Raw genomic sequence first — 16,802 nt, 5'->3', positions numbered from 1 at the left:
GAAGTTTTTGCTCAGTCAAGGCTGGATGAGAAGACTACTATAATTTGTGATGTCATAAGTGTACATCAATATAAAGAAAGCATAAAGAAAATTCAAGATGTTCTCACTTTTCTCACATAACAAAAGAACACTAGACTTCTCTCTTTCAGAAGTCAGGGGGAATAATATTACCCCTAACATACGTCAGTAACAAGTCGAAGAAATGTGAACTTATTCAAAAAGTCAAGTTTTGTGAAATTCTATTTTTATTTTCCTTATATCGTTGTATGCATATGACACCATACACTGTAGTAGTCTTCTCCTCCAGCAGTGATTGCGCAGATACTTTTAAATTTCATAACTTTTGAACGGATTGTCGGATATTCCCCAAACTTTCACTGATGTGTTCTACTAATATTGTTGCATTCACTCAATCCACATGTATATGAAGGTGAACTTGTCCTTTAGATAGTGCACTGCTCTGTTCGGTAAACATTATTCAAAACCAACCACATAGACTTGAATTTGAATTGAATTGAATTGAAATTATTACTCTGTTCAGTTCAGTTCATTTACTCAAATTCCACAACAGCAACCAAGTAAAAATACAATACATATTTCTGGACAAAACAATATCAAAATGATAAACATATACCATTCGAAACATAAAAACTAGCTACAAAAGTAAATGCAGTGATATCTGAGAAAAGAGATAACACAAAGCTATACCTTCAAGTAAATGACGAACCCAAAGTTTAGATTTGTAACGAATAGGAGTGTGAATATGACAGAACAAAAAAGAAAAAGCAATGTATGTAAGTACATACAAGACGATTTCTTCGTTTGAATGCGTCCTGATAGGGAATATGATTTTTCACGAGATTTTCACGAGATATCGCAAATACACACACACACACTACACTCACAAACGGAAAAAGAATAAAAAATCAGAACACAATGTTTACATTACTTTAAAATGAGAGTTGAGGAAAAAAATCTTGTGCATTTGTGTTTCAGGTTAAAGCGCATAATATCCTCTTTGATGCTGTTACTTTTTAAGACAATCACGAAAGACAAGAATGATGTTTAAGGGGTGGACCTTAGTGGGTGCAGACACAAAAAAAAACACAAGCAAACAAACAAACAATGAATGAAATCCGCGATTAATATTTTGATTAAACAGTCCCAGAACTTATGATGCGTTCTGTCTAGACCTAATCCCATCAGTGGAAGTCAACATGGACGTGAGTTGACAGGGGGTCCTTTAAACATCAACCCGCAAGCTTAAGTGTTCAGCCCAGGCAGTAACACGCTTGATGGTAAATGGAGCATCGCGAATTGCGTTGTCAAAAGACACATCTCGTTGCATTCCCTGCCATGAAGAAGCAGTCTGCATCGATGGATTAACGTGTGAATCCAACCAAAAACCTCATCAACGAACTTACTGTCACTTCATAATAAAATCAGCCATTAGATAGAAAACGTATGAATTATTTCACGATATCACACGACCTTAGACATGTTTAGGGAAGTAACGGCAACAGTTAATATATATTCAAATTGTGTGCCTGTGTCTGTGTGTGTCTGTGTGTGTGTATCAGTGCGTGTGTGTGTGTGTGTGTGTGTGTGTGTGTGTGTGTGTGTGTGTGTGTGTGTGTGTGTGTGTGTGTGTGTGTGTGCATGTGTGGGTGTGTGGGTGTGTGTGTGACTGAAAGAGATGTAATGGAATACGCAAATCAATTCCACGCTTGTTGATTCACAAGTGGCTTCATCATCCTGTCATGGAGTTTATGCATGTGTAATCAAATACAAGCTGGAGATATGAGACAACAACAAAAGCAACATCGTGGCACAGCTTGTCCGTTTCTATGCGACAGGTGGAGAGCTAATGAAATATACAACTTCATTCCACGCCCGTGTAGATTCACAAAGTGGCTCCATCACGCTGGAAATGAGTCGATGTAGTAAAAATTGATTAGAAAGCACACTGGCGGTATGAAGGGTGCGGGAAATGATATGAAGTTAAGAGATATTTGGGTTTTGTCACATGTTATCAGAGTAAGATTATCTTCCGAACAGAGTGGTGGAGAGTTAACAGAGAGGCAGAGTTTAATTTCATACAGAAGAAGTATAGGTGTATAGTAATCGTAGTGGTACTGGCAGTAGTAGGTAGTAAATAATAACATGTAGTAGTTAAAAGTAGTAGTAGTAGCAGCAGCAGCAGCAGCAGTAGTAGTAGTAGTAGTATAGTAGTAGTAGTAGTAGTAGTAGTAGTAGTATAGTAGTAACAGTAATAGTAGTAACAGTAGTAGTATAAGTAGTACACAAAATCAATATACTTTGCCTTGAGAGTTTCTGGTTCAAACTATATGAGCAGAGGTGTATGACTCCAAAATATTAGGCCTACTCAGTATTCACTGAGGAGCTTTAGATAGGGGCGCAGCCCCGTAATGAATACCAGTACCTGTAGTACTTTTGTAGACACCATGCAAGGTCCATAATTCTCACCAGAAACTCGAAATTAGGCAGATTACATTTTGTTTTACATTTTGGATCAAAATTCAAAACAAAAGAAGGGGAAATGTGAGGCGAGAAGTCGTGTGGTGGATGCAATGTTGTTGAGAGATCCTACAGTGACAGTATGAAGCAGGGAGCGATGTCACGGTTGTTTTTGTTCTTCTCCTTTTTTTTCTTTTGTATAAATGTGTCATTTCTCAAAGTGACCGACCAAAAAGCGCACGATGTCTGAATTCCTTTGTGATGTCACAATTGCTTTTGTTAGAAATTGTTTTATTTCACAGAGCGACATACGAAGCAGCGCGCAATGTCAGAACTGCTTTGTGATGTCATGATTGCTTTTGTCAGAAATTTTTACATTTCACATAGTAGTACATTGTAGTAAAATATACGAAGCAGCGCGCGATGTCGGAATTGCTTTGTGATGTCACAATTACTTTGTTAGAAATTGTTACATTTCACAGAGCTACCATACGAAGCAGAGCGCGATGTCAGATTCGATTGCATTGTGATGTCGCAATTTCTTTTTGACGTCGTTTCACAAATAGTGCGTTATTTGGAAAGCGTCGTCATAAACAGTGACGTCATTTTCCAAATAGTAATATAATGGAGTGTCAAACAGGCCAGCATAGAAAAATACCGAAATTGTATATAATCACGTGAAACTCTTTCGGCCAATCACTTGAGGATTAATTTTTGGTCCAAAATATAATAGTAAGACCTGTAAAGCAGCAGCAGCAGCAGCAAGAAGTGGTAGTAATAGTGGTAGCAGCAGCAGCAGCAGCAGCAGCAGCAGTAGTAGTAGTAGTAGTAGTAGAAGAAAATTATAATCCAATCAACGATACTTAGTAAACGAGGACATCATGCTTCATTGCTATGTCTTTAAATACAAGAAGAGAGAGAGAGAGAGAGAGAGATAGCAGAAAGGTAGATAGATGGATAGATAGATAGATAGATAGATAGATAGATAGATAGATAGATAGATAGGTATAGGTAGGTAGGTAAATAGATAGATAGATAGATACCGATAGACTACTCAGGGTCACCGCTCCCATTACGGCGTGCGTACCACATTGCCAAGTCTAATGTCACACGAGCTGACGATAAGCCGAGGCTGATACGAAATGAACAGTCACAAATTGCCTGATTTATTAGGACACGACCGCCTATCTGTCACCGTACATGCCGTCGACCTACGGAGAAACGGAATTTTGGCCACCCCCACAACAACAATTACAACAGCAATGACATGGAAAATAAGAACAACAATAACAACAACATAAAACGTGTACGATGTTCGTCGAACACATTTAACCTGTGACGTCTAGCCAAGATCAGATATAACATCTGTTGGAGATTCATCACGTTGAACTAGTTCTTTGGGATTTCTCGAATAAAAAAAAAAAGAGACGAAAAAAAGTTTAGTCGACTTATCAGTGAGACAGCTGTAAGTAGGCGAGGTAATACCGTCTGAGGACTCACGTATATACATCTATTTTATTCTTTTTTTATTTCATGTTGACAATTCTCCATTTTACTTTGATCTGAGAAGAAGGAAAGGCAATTCCCCGTAAACTCATTCTTCTGATATTCATGGGGCAATCTTTATGCATCATTGACTTATGAATTGCGTATTAATGAATTTTTCAGCAATGAAGATTGAATCTCGCTATATCAGAGAGTGTGCCAACAGTTGACAAAACTACAACAACAATACGCGCAAAAAAAAAACAATCATAGAGGGAGAATTGACGGAGACACTGGCCTCCTCTCCACCCCCCCCCCCAAAAAAAAAATGCTTTTGTTTGTTTGCCAGATACTTGTTTACTTTGTTTAATTGTTTGTTCGTTTAGCTGTTTACAGTGGAAAACCTGAGTAGGATGTTTCACTGGACAAAGTTAGCTGGATGTCCGTAATCATTATTTCATATAAGGACAATCAAGGGTCGTATTTTAATGTGGACGTACAGTATCATGATGACATAGGTATGGTAGACAAAGATCTAACCGGCACCTGTCGCTCGACTCATCTAAGTGAGATACGAAAGAAGTGTGAGAGTGAAAGTTTTCTCCTTTTTTTAAGACCACACCCAACGTGTGATACCAGAATACGCTTTAATGTTGGCCAATTAATGTTATAGCGTCAGCATCATAATAACAATGTTATCCAACGTCAACATAGCAGAACAGTACAAAATCTTCGACTTGAGTTCTTCCATTCATTTGTATATAATTTTTTTACTAAATTTCTTTGTATTTGTAAACCCTGTCTAAAAATATATCCCGTATACATCACTTGTTCTTGTTCAAACTTGCTTATTTGTGCATTACGTTTTATTGAAAAATAAAGTTGAAATTACTATGATTGTATTATGTATTATTGAAGTTTTAAGGATTTTAAATTCTTTGCTCATGCAAAGCGTTATATGATATCATATTACCCTGTATTACTTTTCATGGAAATAAAAATGTTTGAATTGAATTGAAACTGTCTTAGAACAATAATAACTTTGTAAAACGAAGTTGGGCGAGTTTGCTGTTGCTAATTAATTTTGAATGATTTAGATATCTAAATGATTTTAAACATTTGACGTGCAATGCAACGGGAGAGCTAAAAGACGATAATATATCGGCTTGTCTTATTGGCATTATTATGTGATCTTGACAGTATCACTGCTTCACGAAGACGTGTTCCACTCTAAAATTGCATTATATTTATAATTTCCTGTCCGACTTTGCTAAATCTATCACCGCCTTGTCGGGTCTACTTTATTCTTCTCATCAAAGTCAACTTGAACACTAAACCGAGGTTCCCGGCTTGACCCAAGAGAGGAGATGAGTGATGCATATATAGATATCTCTTCTACTTCAAATTAAATGATGTAACAATGATATTGCCACCGGATAAATACCCAAAGCCGCTGGAAGGACGATTCATTCGTCTGACAAATTGGACCACTTTGGCGTCTCGGTGCCGCTATTAACCTCAAAGTTCGCCACTTTTACAAATCAGAAGCCGCTCATTGGATTCGAAGGCTGTTAAAGTTTGATGGGCTCATCCCTTTTATGCCCCGCCTTCGTTTGCCCTCGCACACCTTTTCTTGCCCCCTTTGATCTTTCCAATCCTTTCGACCGTGGAGAGTTGTTCGCCCATTGATCATTTTGTTTGCCCTCAAATTGAGTTGAACACACAATACCCCCGCTATAACTGGTCCTAATAAGAGGGTTATATAGTTTGCTTATACTCACGCTCCAAGGCGGAGATTGGATTCGAGGCACAAAACACGCCCAGGTTTAAAAAAAAAGAAAAAAGAAAAAAAATAGAAAAGCTTACTGTGTGCATAAGTTGGTAAAAGGGGGACAGGGGATCAATTAGCGGTCAGTCGAAGAAACGAGGGTGTAAATCCACCTATTCACAGCTGAGCTGTGTACAGAAAGGTACACGGTGCGAGTCACGTGATTTTGCTATGGGACCTTTCCCATTCAAGTATACACGAACGAGTACAATACAGTGTCGGGTAAATACAGTTCTATTTGCTCGATGAAAACTCCGCTGTTTACGAGCTACCGGAATTTTTTTTCTTCCGGAAGAAGGAAATAATTTGATGCCGAATGTCTCTTAAATTCTTCATCAAAAGCGAAGTACTTCAGCATGTGCAAGTTTGTGAATAGATATAGTTTGTAATTGTAATTGTTCATGTTAAACGACTAATTTTATTATCATTCACATCACCGAAGTTTGAATATTGAATATCAATAGGAAAATCGTGTTAGAAATCAGACATGAAAATATCTTCAACACTATGCTGAGAGCAATATTTTTGACCTGTCTCAATCATAAGAAAAAAAAAAACCGGGCGAATGATGCCGACCACATACTCGTGGTTCGCCCAAGGTGACTAGCAATAGTCAGCAAATGGTATCAACCACGCATGTTGTGCCATATACGCTTGAATGAAACACATACTGTTATGTAAGTGTTTTAATGTTTTGATCGGAGATCTTGTAGACTGGTCAACAAAAGCTATCTTAAGATATCTTGGTTTGCTCTTTGTTCACATTTTGAAAGTTTAATGGTTTGAATCCCTTGGTTCAAACATTCAAGCAACAACGCACCCCTTGGTCCATTCCCTGATTTCGATGTTCACAAGTACTCATGCCTCAAATTTTATTTCTATATTTTCTTTCAGCAGAAAGTACAAATCACGTGCCATACTGCTTCAATACCTTTCTTCATAAAGGTTACATTTTTAATCATTTTTCGTTTTGTTTTTGTTGTGGGTCTATTTGTTGTTGTTGTTGTTGTTGTTGTTGTTGTTGTTCGTCGACATCATTGTGTTCTTCTTTTTTCTTTTCATACTTTTTCTCTCTTCTTAATCATTTTGTCCTTTTTTTCTCCTTGTATTATGTTGAGACATTTTAGTTCTTGAACCTCTCTCTTCTACTTGCACTATACCACAAAGCCATATATCCATCTCATTTGAAATCATTTTCTTCAGAAGAGTATATAGCCAAGCAAAAGGTGCAACACGACCACTCGTCGGGACGACGCAACCGGGATCATCTGAGGCCAGTTAAACAGAGCGCAGAGTCTGCGACAAAAAGGGGGAAACGTGGAGCGGTCGACAGCACCGCAGGAAAAGCGACCAATAAAAGTGCGCTCTCCCTCCAGCTCGCGCTTTGCCCCCATTGAAACTTGTGTCCGTCCGTCGATGGTTGGATGTCTCTGCGAAGGTGCGGGCGATTTTTTCCCCTCTCTCGTCATTCGCAGGCGAGTGGTGGAGAGTGGCGGGTGCGTCGAGAAGTAAGGTACGGCTTTTCGGATTGATGGTATACGGCAGGAGATAGACATCACTGAGCTTTGCTGTTCCGTTTTCACCGAGTCGCCTCCCCATACTTTTTTTGTCATTCCCCTGCGGCTCTCCAATATCTTTGGATATCTTACTGGATTTAACGACGACGTTTCATTGATTTGTTTTACGCCTCCGTAATTTGTGAAGTGATTTCTGTTTTACAACAGCCAATCAAGTTGAATGTTCTGCGTGTGTAATAAGGCAGCTGAAAGGACAACATCCTTCTTGCAATAGGCTGATACGAATGAAAATATTCGACCAATAACAGCTTGATCTATGTTTTGTTCTTTTACCCGTCGAGAGGACACAACCTGACGGATAAAGAAAATGTTGGACTGATATGGAGCTGTGTTTCTATGGAGAGGATTAACTGCAGCTTGGATTTTCTTTCCTTTTTTCCCATTTCATTGATTTATTGCAGCTGCTTGGACATAATTAGATAGAAGGGAAGCCGTGTTGTTACTTGAAAAGGAGGTATTTGAGATCAAAAGGAACATATTTTCCTCCCTTTTTGTACCCTTCTACAGCTTGGTTTTCAGCACAACAGCTCTGGTGACCTCTACGTGAGGGGCTGAGAATCTGTGGGATTTGTATAAATCTTCATCCCCATTCAACAAGCCAAATCGCGGATAGAATTTCATATTTGTCTCGCTCTCAGTGTAATGAGCTGAGCAAGAAATATTGTCCCCAAGCTTCCTCTACCCCCCCCCCCCAACACACACACGACACACACATACACACCGTACAATCATACACACTCGAGGAAAAAAAAATAAGGAGAGTGAAAACACAGAGAGGATCGGTTTTAGAGCCAGTTTATGTGTCAAGACGTTTTCAGTTGGATCAAAGCGTTCTCCAAGTTTCTATGCTTGTTGGTCTTATCTTGTAAAGCAATGGTAGAGCGAACGCGAGAAGACTTCATAGAAAAGAATCTCTGAGACATCACTGTAAAACACGTTTTACCATCCTGCATGACTTCATTTAAATGAAAAACGACAACAACAACAACAACAACAACAGAGTGACGGGTTGTCGATGAGTTTTGCACCATCCGCCGTCTGAAGATGCTGTGAACGGAATAAGACAAGCTGGTGGTTCCAATTGAATTCAAAAAGAGGGAAAATAGGTGAGAGATGGCGCATTTCCGGTACACCAGGAAGAGAAGGAGCAATGTTCTTCTCGATCTGGGATGGCTTGCCTGCATTTTCATCATCACGTGTCTCTTTGTCATCGTTATGGTCTTCTACGATTCGGGTGACGAGATGATCTATGGTACGGGGCCCCGAAATCGTCAAGAGTCCGTGGTCTGGGAAGATGTCGGAATGGGTTCTCGCGAGGAGGAGCTGCTGAAGCTGGCCGATGAATTGGAAACGGAGCTTCTAAAGTCGCAGGATCGGATTTCTCGTCGACTGGAGATCCTTCGTGGGAGGAGTAGAAAGGGGCAGATTTCCCAAGACCAGGCCAGCGAGGCCCGGGCGCGCAGCGGGGTAGCTCCCGAACAGCGCCTAAAGCGACGCTTGATGGACGCACGGTCAAGTCGCGTTGGACGTGGACCTGACTCTGGAGTGGGACCGGCTAGCTTCGGCAGTAGCAGCAGCAGCAGCAATGCTTGGGGTGTCATTTACCGAGATCAGTCATCTATGCAAAGTGTCAAGGACCAGGAGAGCAACAAATTTCGTAGCATCCCAGAAACCGCCTCGAAACTTGCATCAACTTCTCGACTCCCAGCGGGGAGGAGAGCGCCGTCCGCTAATAATCTGATCAACGCGAACATGGCGCCCCAAAGCACAAACAGCACGCACCAAATTTCTGCCGAAGGAAATAAGGTCCATGAATTATATCGCACCTACCAGAAAGAAAAATCTCAAAGGAACTCTTCAGAACTATTACCGATTTCAAAAACAAAAGGATTAAGTTATCTTTTACGGAGACCACAGGTGGGAAAATCTCGTGTAGAGGATCTAGAACAAGATGTATCGGAAATATCAAATGGGAATGTGGTGGAATCGAACGGAAAGCGCAGTCATGTATTGAAAATAGCTCAGAAAACGTCGAATTCAAAGAGTCTCGCTTGGGGAGAGCCATCTCGGCCGGTGGTCAAAGTGGAGGCCGGGATGCCCTTGGACTCGCCCCTCCTGGGATGTCGGGATTTAGCTCGCGTGAACAGTCGCGAGCACGTCGGATCCGGCTACACCAAGCGGGTGGAGAGGGCGCGGCTGGGCGGGGGCGATGGTCGTCTTGTCGCTCTTAAATCGGTGTGGCGGGAGGGCAAGGATGTGACCGCGTGCGTGGAACTGGGTATGGCGGAGCGGGACTGCCTCCGGCTGGCCAGCTACAAGCTGCTGAAGGAGATTGCCCTTATGCAGCAGTTGAGACATCAGAACATTCTCAAAGTAAGTTGATGTACATTTTCCGTTTATCTCTGCTCTTACTTCCTTTATCAATGCCTCCATTTTCTCCAACATTCTTTTTTCGATGCATTATCTGAAATCTCTCTGTTTAATTACACTGTCTTCTCATATTGACTCCAAGAAAATCTTGATCAGTTATCGTACTACAAATCAATTTCCTCTTTTTTTTAATGTGCCATGTTTCACAAGCGCAGTAAAGAGCAAATCGATTTTGTATCACTCAAAAGAATGTATTGTATTGTCAGATTGCGCGTACTCGGGGCACTATACTGCGAAAAACCTACATGATGATAAAGAAAAAAAACTTGGCCTCATGTAAGGCCAAGTGGAAACCATTCTGAGATTCGAAAGGAAACGAATGTGTGGAAATCAGCCTTAAAATAAGAAAAGGGCACTGTTTGGTTTTATTCTGCATGATTATAATCTCTGAATATATATCAATCCATCATCTTCCCCCTCCCTTGAACAAAAAAAAAAACACACACCCATATTTTGCTTTAATATGAAATCATGTCTTTACAAGGAGAAGCTGATAATGGCTTTTGTAAAAATTTGTCACCGTGGACCCAGTCAATACCAACAAAGACAAATAACACATGATATGATATCAATAACGGTAGTACTGACGACTTCTATTTGATTTTTGCAGTAATCGACCATTAACATTGCAATTTTCACGCGGATAATGCCACATGTAATGCCACATTAGATTATTATTCATCAGTTATATCATCGTCAGTATCGTGGGGGCACCTTGGTATAGTGGATAAGACCAAAACTGGGGTTCGAATCCTGTCCGATGGGTTCATCCTTGGGCAAGCTAGATGCTTTGCCCACAATCATAGAGCCATTTACACTGGCTTGAAAATCTCGCGATGTTAGAAAGTGTCCTTCTTTTGACCCATCAGGTGTATAAATGGGTACCGGGCAATACTGGGCTATATACTGATAATAGCTATATACTGATAATAGCAGTGGGAGACCAATGTCTTCAAGTCTGAATAGTCTACCCTGGATGAAATAAATACCAGTCATAGTAAACGCAAGTGTTATCAACCGTTTTCTTTTATAATTGTTCGTCTTTCGCAAAAAGGCCTACTTAAATACAATAATAAAACTAGAAATAATCATGATTTAAAAAGAGTTTCTGTTCCTGTCTCCTACCAGACAAATCATTTCGCTTGACGAAAATTAATCAAACTGATAGGAGATGATAATTATTATTTTGATAATGGAACTGTGCATACATCGGATGAAACTATGCGTGTGTTATAATGCCATGGTTTATTTTGTTTCAGTTTGATATGTCACGTAGCAGCTTGCCAGGCTATATCATAATTCAAGAGGCATAGCGTGCAACATCCATTCTTCTTCCTTCCCCTCTCCCCGAGGGAGAATGTAATGGGCTGGAGGGAGAAGAGGGGTTGGATGTTAGGTACCACTGTATACTCTTAATGCTCGGGGATCCTTCCTTTCGCTACTCCTCAGTGCTCTCTCCTATTTGACTTGTGCATCTTCCAGCAAGCTTTATCTGGGAGATATGTCAGAATTCAAGGTTGATGTTATTGTTACAACTGTTGTTGTTGTTGTTGTTGTTGTTTTTGTTGTAGTTGTTGTTGTGTGTGTGTGTGTGTGTATGCGTGCTCGCTTTTTTGTACCTGCTTCCCAGACGAACACGAGGGTCCACTGAAAACAGAAAAAGTGCAGTCACCTTTAAGAGCGATCTATTTGTGGACCCTATTCAGAAGACATTGCGTGATGAAAAAGCTCCGTGTAATTTGCTTGATGAAGTCGTGTTACCTTTTGAGTCAATCAGACATTAGTCTTATCCTATAGCAGTAAACAAAGTGGTGAAAACAGCTCAAGTTTTGTCCGCTGACGCAGGGATAGTGTCGAACGAGCTGCTAGATGTTCGAAATTTGTTGGGAGAATTTATAGAGTCGTACAGCAGTGGGCAAGAGTGGTCAGTTGAGCCCCCATCCTTTTTTTTTCTTTTACGCGTATGCCTTTTTGGTAGAACTAATCAATATTACCCACTCAGGTGATTTGAGAAGCAATCATGCTTTAAAGGAAGAATTATGAAATTGTGAAAAAAAAAAGAATATGGCACATGAAGGACGAGAACATCTCTGCCCTGGTGACGAAGCCTTGTTCATGCATGGTGCATTTATCTTCGAGATTCCTCGTACACAACAGCTTGGGCGCACTGTGTTCACACCTATACGGGCAGGTATGGAATGTGTCATTTTCTCTTTCTGTTTTTTTTTTCGCCATTCCCTACAGGGGGTGCGCGCGCTGCCATGGTTTTTCAAGGCATGTTCCCGCAGATTTGCCTCACCATTATTCAGGCTACGTCTTATAATACATTTATAGGCAAATGACATACATGTACTCCATCCTTCATCCAACCTCGACAAGGGTCTACAGGGACTTTTATTCCATCATCTTTCTGCTTTCTATCCTTCTTTCTCTCTCAGACCTCTCCTTCTCTCCGTCTGCCTCCCATCTTCCCTCATCCTTCCGTTCTCCCCTCTCTTGCACTTTCTTCGGGGACACCGCGCTAACCTGTTGTCTTTTCCTGTCTGGTGTCTTCACGCCGCTGTGACCCGCAAAACTTCGTAGCTCTGGTGGCACAGTTTATTCAGTCGTGACATCATTTGTCGTCACATTAGTCATCCTAGACTCTCTCTCTCGTATAAACCACGCAACCAAAAAGTGATGCATGCCCCGAACACGTTCATGTTCATGTGAAAAACTATACACTTTACTTATGTCAGATCGACACAAACACACACACATACACACACACCCACACGGACAGCCGAGATGTATAATCATTACAATCATGTACATACATATAGGCCTATATAATCAGTTATATGTGTGATATATGTGTGTGTGCGTGAGTGAGTGTGTGTGAATATTATATATACAAGAACATATTGCATATATTTACACATGTATCCGTGAGTGAGTGTGTGTGAATATTATATATACATGAACATATTGTATATATTTACACAAACTTATATATAAAGAGAGAGAGAACAGAGAGAGATGGATAAATAGACTGCATGGAGTATATTATTTGTCATAATAAAGAGTGTACGTGCACGCGTCTTGTACTTTTAAATATGTTTATGATTAAGTGTGTCTTTCTCAATTTGTTATATTTCCCTCCCTCTCTCTCCCCGTCTCTCCCTCTCTTGGTGTGGGGTCTCCGTCTTATATCTTTAATTGATTTTCCAATATTTGCTGGTCTGACAACTCTGAATAGATAGGCGTCTGCATGAATGCAGTAAATGACGGGACAAAAGAAAAAAAAGGGGGAAAAAACGGGAAAAATTGTGAGGGAATGGCACATGGCCAAGCCAGCCGCGAATCGATTTGCGAAATGTAATATGAGGAAATTTCGTAATTACTTTGTGCCCGGCGCTCCACGAACGAGGAAAGTGAAGGTATATACCACAGTTTTTAGCATCATATGAGTGTTTTCATATTGGGTTGAGGAATGGAGTGTATATGGGGGGAGGGGGATGGGCATTTTCATGTTCGTTCATGCACGCATCACCTGGTGCCATCTCCGCTCCCTTCCTCCATGTCGCCTTCTATTTCTCAGTAGCTATCTCTCTCTCCCTTTTGTCTCTCTCTATATTTCTATCCTTCTCTTTCTCTTCTTTTCTCTTCGCTTTTCTACTTTTCTCTCTATCTGTATATAATTTATCTTATTATGTATCATCATCATCATGTATAATCATTACAATCATGTACATATATATAGGCCTATAATCAGCTATATATTAATTGATAGCTTGTCATATCTACACCCTTATTCTACATATAATATATCCGTTTGGTATATATCCGTCGGGAATATGTAGTTTGTTGAGGATTGAAAAGTGCTCAATGAACCGCCGGTAGCAGACAAGGCACCAAAACACAGGTACGCCTATATATATATATATAAACTATATATATATCAAATATATCTGGAATTTCTTCTGTCTCTTCTTTTATCTCTCCTTTGATATGTTCTTTATTTTTGTGCCACTTTCTTATCCCCTTCATGTAATCATTCCGCCGTGCTCCATTCCCATAGTTACCCGTATCTTAATTAATGTCCGTTCTTCTCTATTTGGTCTCTGTCTGACTGTTTGGTTTTAGTTTTCTCGTCTTCTCTTCCCTTTCCTTTGTTTTAATTTTCTCTCTCTCTGTCAGTTGTTCCCTCCCTCCCTCTCTCTTTTCCTGTTTTCAGCTTCCACCATTGCTGGCATCAGAAGGCACGATTCTTCAGGTCCTGAGCGCAATTGAATGAATCATGGAGTAATCCATGCGCAAATGTTTGCCTCTGATATTTCAATTTAATAAAAAATGTCGAGAAAGCGAGAGAGGGACAATCAAAAATCGCATTATGGAGCAATGTACGGCGGTATCCCAATCCTATTACCCATCCCCCAGTGAAAATACGTTCTTCTTATTTTCTTTTTTTTTGTTGTTCAAGCTCTTTTCATATCACTTTTGAAAGCATTCAAAGGCAGACGTGTGGCCAACAAAAAACCAACAACAACGTTAATCTCCTTCAAGGTTGAATGAATCATATCATCACGTTGGTGATTCCCAGTAGAATTATATTCAAGCGTTTGTCACGTACAGACCCACATGTCCACTATCTTATTATTACTATTATTATCACAAGCCCAACCAACCTGCCGCAGAGTGTGGAGAGACACTACAGCGTGGGCTGGTATAGAATAGTAGGGACAATTTCACACTGTGTTCATATTATGGTCTCACCACAGTGTGATGCGCAGAGTTTCGGCACATGTCGAGAAAAATCCCAGTGTACATCATGTATTACAGAAAACACATTCGTAGAGTGTGAACTCTCTGCCTCACTCTGTAGTACATAGAGACCTACAACCGTTGTGTAGGTAATTGTACTGTTATCACCAAGGAATACATCTACCGCGGCTCCATGCTTTTAAACTTACAGCATATAGAGTAACATTGACGTGTTCACACTCCGTTACACAGTGTAACGATCTCACCTTAAGCAGAAACAATCACAACAATAGCCATGCACTCCTTTGACGGTGCCGACATAGAAGTACGCAGTGTTGCAATGTGAACACGATATTTTCACACACTTCTCACACATCAATCTATCCATCTATTTACTGAAAAGTCCGCACTGTGATTTAGCAAGCAAACGCTCGTCCGCTTACATATTATGAACATCCAGACACACGATCATGATATTGAAAAAAAAATTAAAATGATAATGAAAAAATGGATTGAAAATTAATGAGTTTCATCATAATTCGTAGTATAAGCAATTCTCAGTTACAATCTGTTTATTTTATGTTCTTTCAGAATAATAAAAAAATATGTTTACATAATACATCTGTACAATTTGCCTCATCAGAGGCCAATCATATTTGCATAATGATTCAAGAAATATAATGAAACATGAAGTATAGGCCTATAATGTAATATAAACTGCATATACCACTTATTTATCTGGTTACAATATCTATTTATTCATCTATTCATTTCTTATCTGTCTAACTAATTTTTTCTGCCAAAATACGTGTCCACAAAACAATAATGAGCGGTGTGGGCCGCATGTAGTTTGGGGAAGAGGTTGTCATTTTATGGCTGTTGTTGTTGTTTTTACTTCATTATATCGCACGCATAAAAACAAATCCATCCCAGGAATCCTTTGGACGCTGTTTTTCGGTGATGCGTGATGACATAGAAACTACAAATGACCCAAAGTTCCTCCATTCTTCATCACCCTACCCACCCATACACCGCCCCCCCCCCCCCCCAAAAAAAAAAAAAAACTCAAAAAGAATACGCACACAACAACAACAACAACAACAACAAAGAAAAGGAATAGGAAGGGAAAAAGAAGAAGAAGCCAGTTCAAAGAATCCTTACACATGAAAAGGAAAACATCTTCCATGTTAAGGGCATGTAAGAGAGGTTTCTGAAATACCAGACACAATGCCTAGTCATTATGGCTCATTGAGATGCGCGGAAGTGTGTGTAATCCTCGGGAGACTTCTCACGACATCATCCCTTGTAATTTTTGGCTCCTATAGAGCGATCTAACATAGCGCATGAATTTATCTTCGGACTGATGCGCAATTTACTAAACAACATACGCATACATAACTAGGTAATTAGGCCTACGTAAATACATGATTACAAAAAGTCATGCTACACGATAACGAGTATTAGATTAGACACACGTAGGGGCCTACCTGTTGCCGATGTTTTTTTTTTCGAAGCAGAACTTGTCGAAACAGTTGTCTGATGGGCACAGGTAGTTTGTTTGTTTGTTTGTTTGTTTGTTTGTTTGTTTGTTTGTTTGTTTGTTTGTTTGTTTATAATTTGTTTTCATATTCCATCTGACAAGATGACTGGATAACCCATATTCGGCTGCACTAGCTGGACTTCAATGGGGTCCAGTTGTGTGCGCTTTGGCGAAATATTCACTGGGTTATGTATACCCTGCATGCTCTTTGCAATGAATAAGAGGGATTTTTTTACGTGCTTGAGTTGGGACTGTTTACGGGACCTTCATCTTTAATTATGTCCTATTCGAGGAACAGTGATTTTGCCTCTTACTAGAGAGGACGGCATGACAATACACAACATCGCACGGTATGATTACTTGTATTCGAACCCGTGCATAAACCCAAACCATTCGATTGAAAGGCAGATACGCTACCGACGGAGCCACTTCGCCGCCCTCGATGTGGAGTGATGCAAGAATATGGAAATATCTGCATCAATCAAAATGTAATATGCCTACTAAAATGACGTGCTTGTCATCAATGTATCCCTGTTGCAGCTAATGCAAAAAGGAACCTTTAGAATTTTTTGTGTCATTTGTGCTTGGTGTTTAAATTCTGAGTTAATTGCATCCAATACAAGCATATCTTTATCTTTTACCAATTGGCAAAACCGACTTGTTCGCTTAAAACTTGTCTTCATGTTAAGGGAATTTGGGTCTCTTTAAATTGCGGGGTGTC

At 40.1% G+C, this 16,802-nt stretch overlaps 1 protein-coding gene across 1 annotated transcript; it reads left to right on the top strand.

Moving 5' to 3' along the window:
* The first annotated feature begins 7,204 nt into the window (after positions 1-7,204).
* On the top strand, positions 7,205-14,074 carry LOC139710649 (uncharacterized). The gene is made up of 2 exons (XM_071622570.1): positions 7,205-9,741; positions 14,015-14,074. Exons 1-2 carry the CDS (start codon positions 8,482-8,484, stop codon positions 14,072-14,074), a joined length of 1,320 nt encoding a protein of 439 aa, XP_071478671.1. The 5' UTR covers positions 7,205-8,481.
* Positions 14,075-16,802: the final 2,728 nt, after the last annotated feature.

Source organism: Diadema antillarum, unplaced genomic scaffold (assembly GCF_040938485.1).
Source record: "Diadema antillarum isolate AM-2024a unplaced genomic scaffold, OU_Dant_1.0 seq00001551_RagTag, whole genome shotgun sequence".
Classification (NCBI taxonomy): domain Eukaryota; kingdom Metazoa; phylum Echinodermata; class Echinoidea; order Diadematoida; family Diadematidae; genus Diadema; species Diadema antillarum.
Note: the sequence above shows the minus strand (reverse complement) of the source record. Positions and strands in the feature narration are given on the sequence as shown.

What these genes read in the sequence shown, in the direction of transcription:
- LOC139710649 (XM_071622570.1), top strand. Translation starts at nt 8,482, where the DNA reads ATGGCGCATTTCCGGTACACCAGGAAGAGAAGGAGCAATGTTCTTCTC. An exon ending in GACATCAGAACATTCTCAAA is followed by an intron (nt 9,742 to 14,014) that starts GTAAGTTGATGT and finishes TCCTGTTTTCAG; the next exon opens with CTTCCACCATTGCTGGCATC.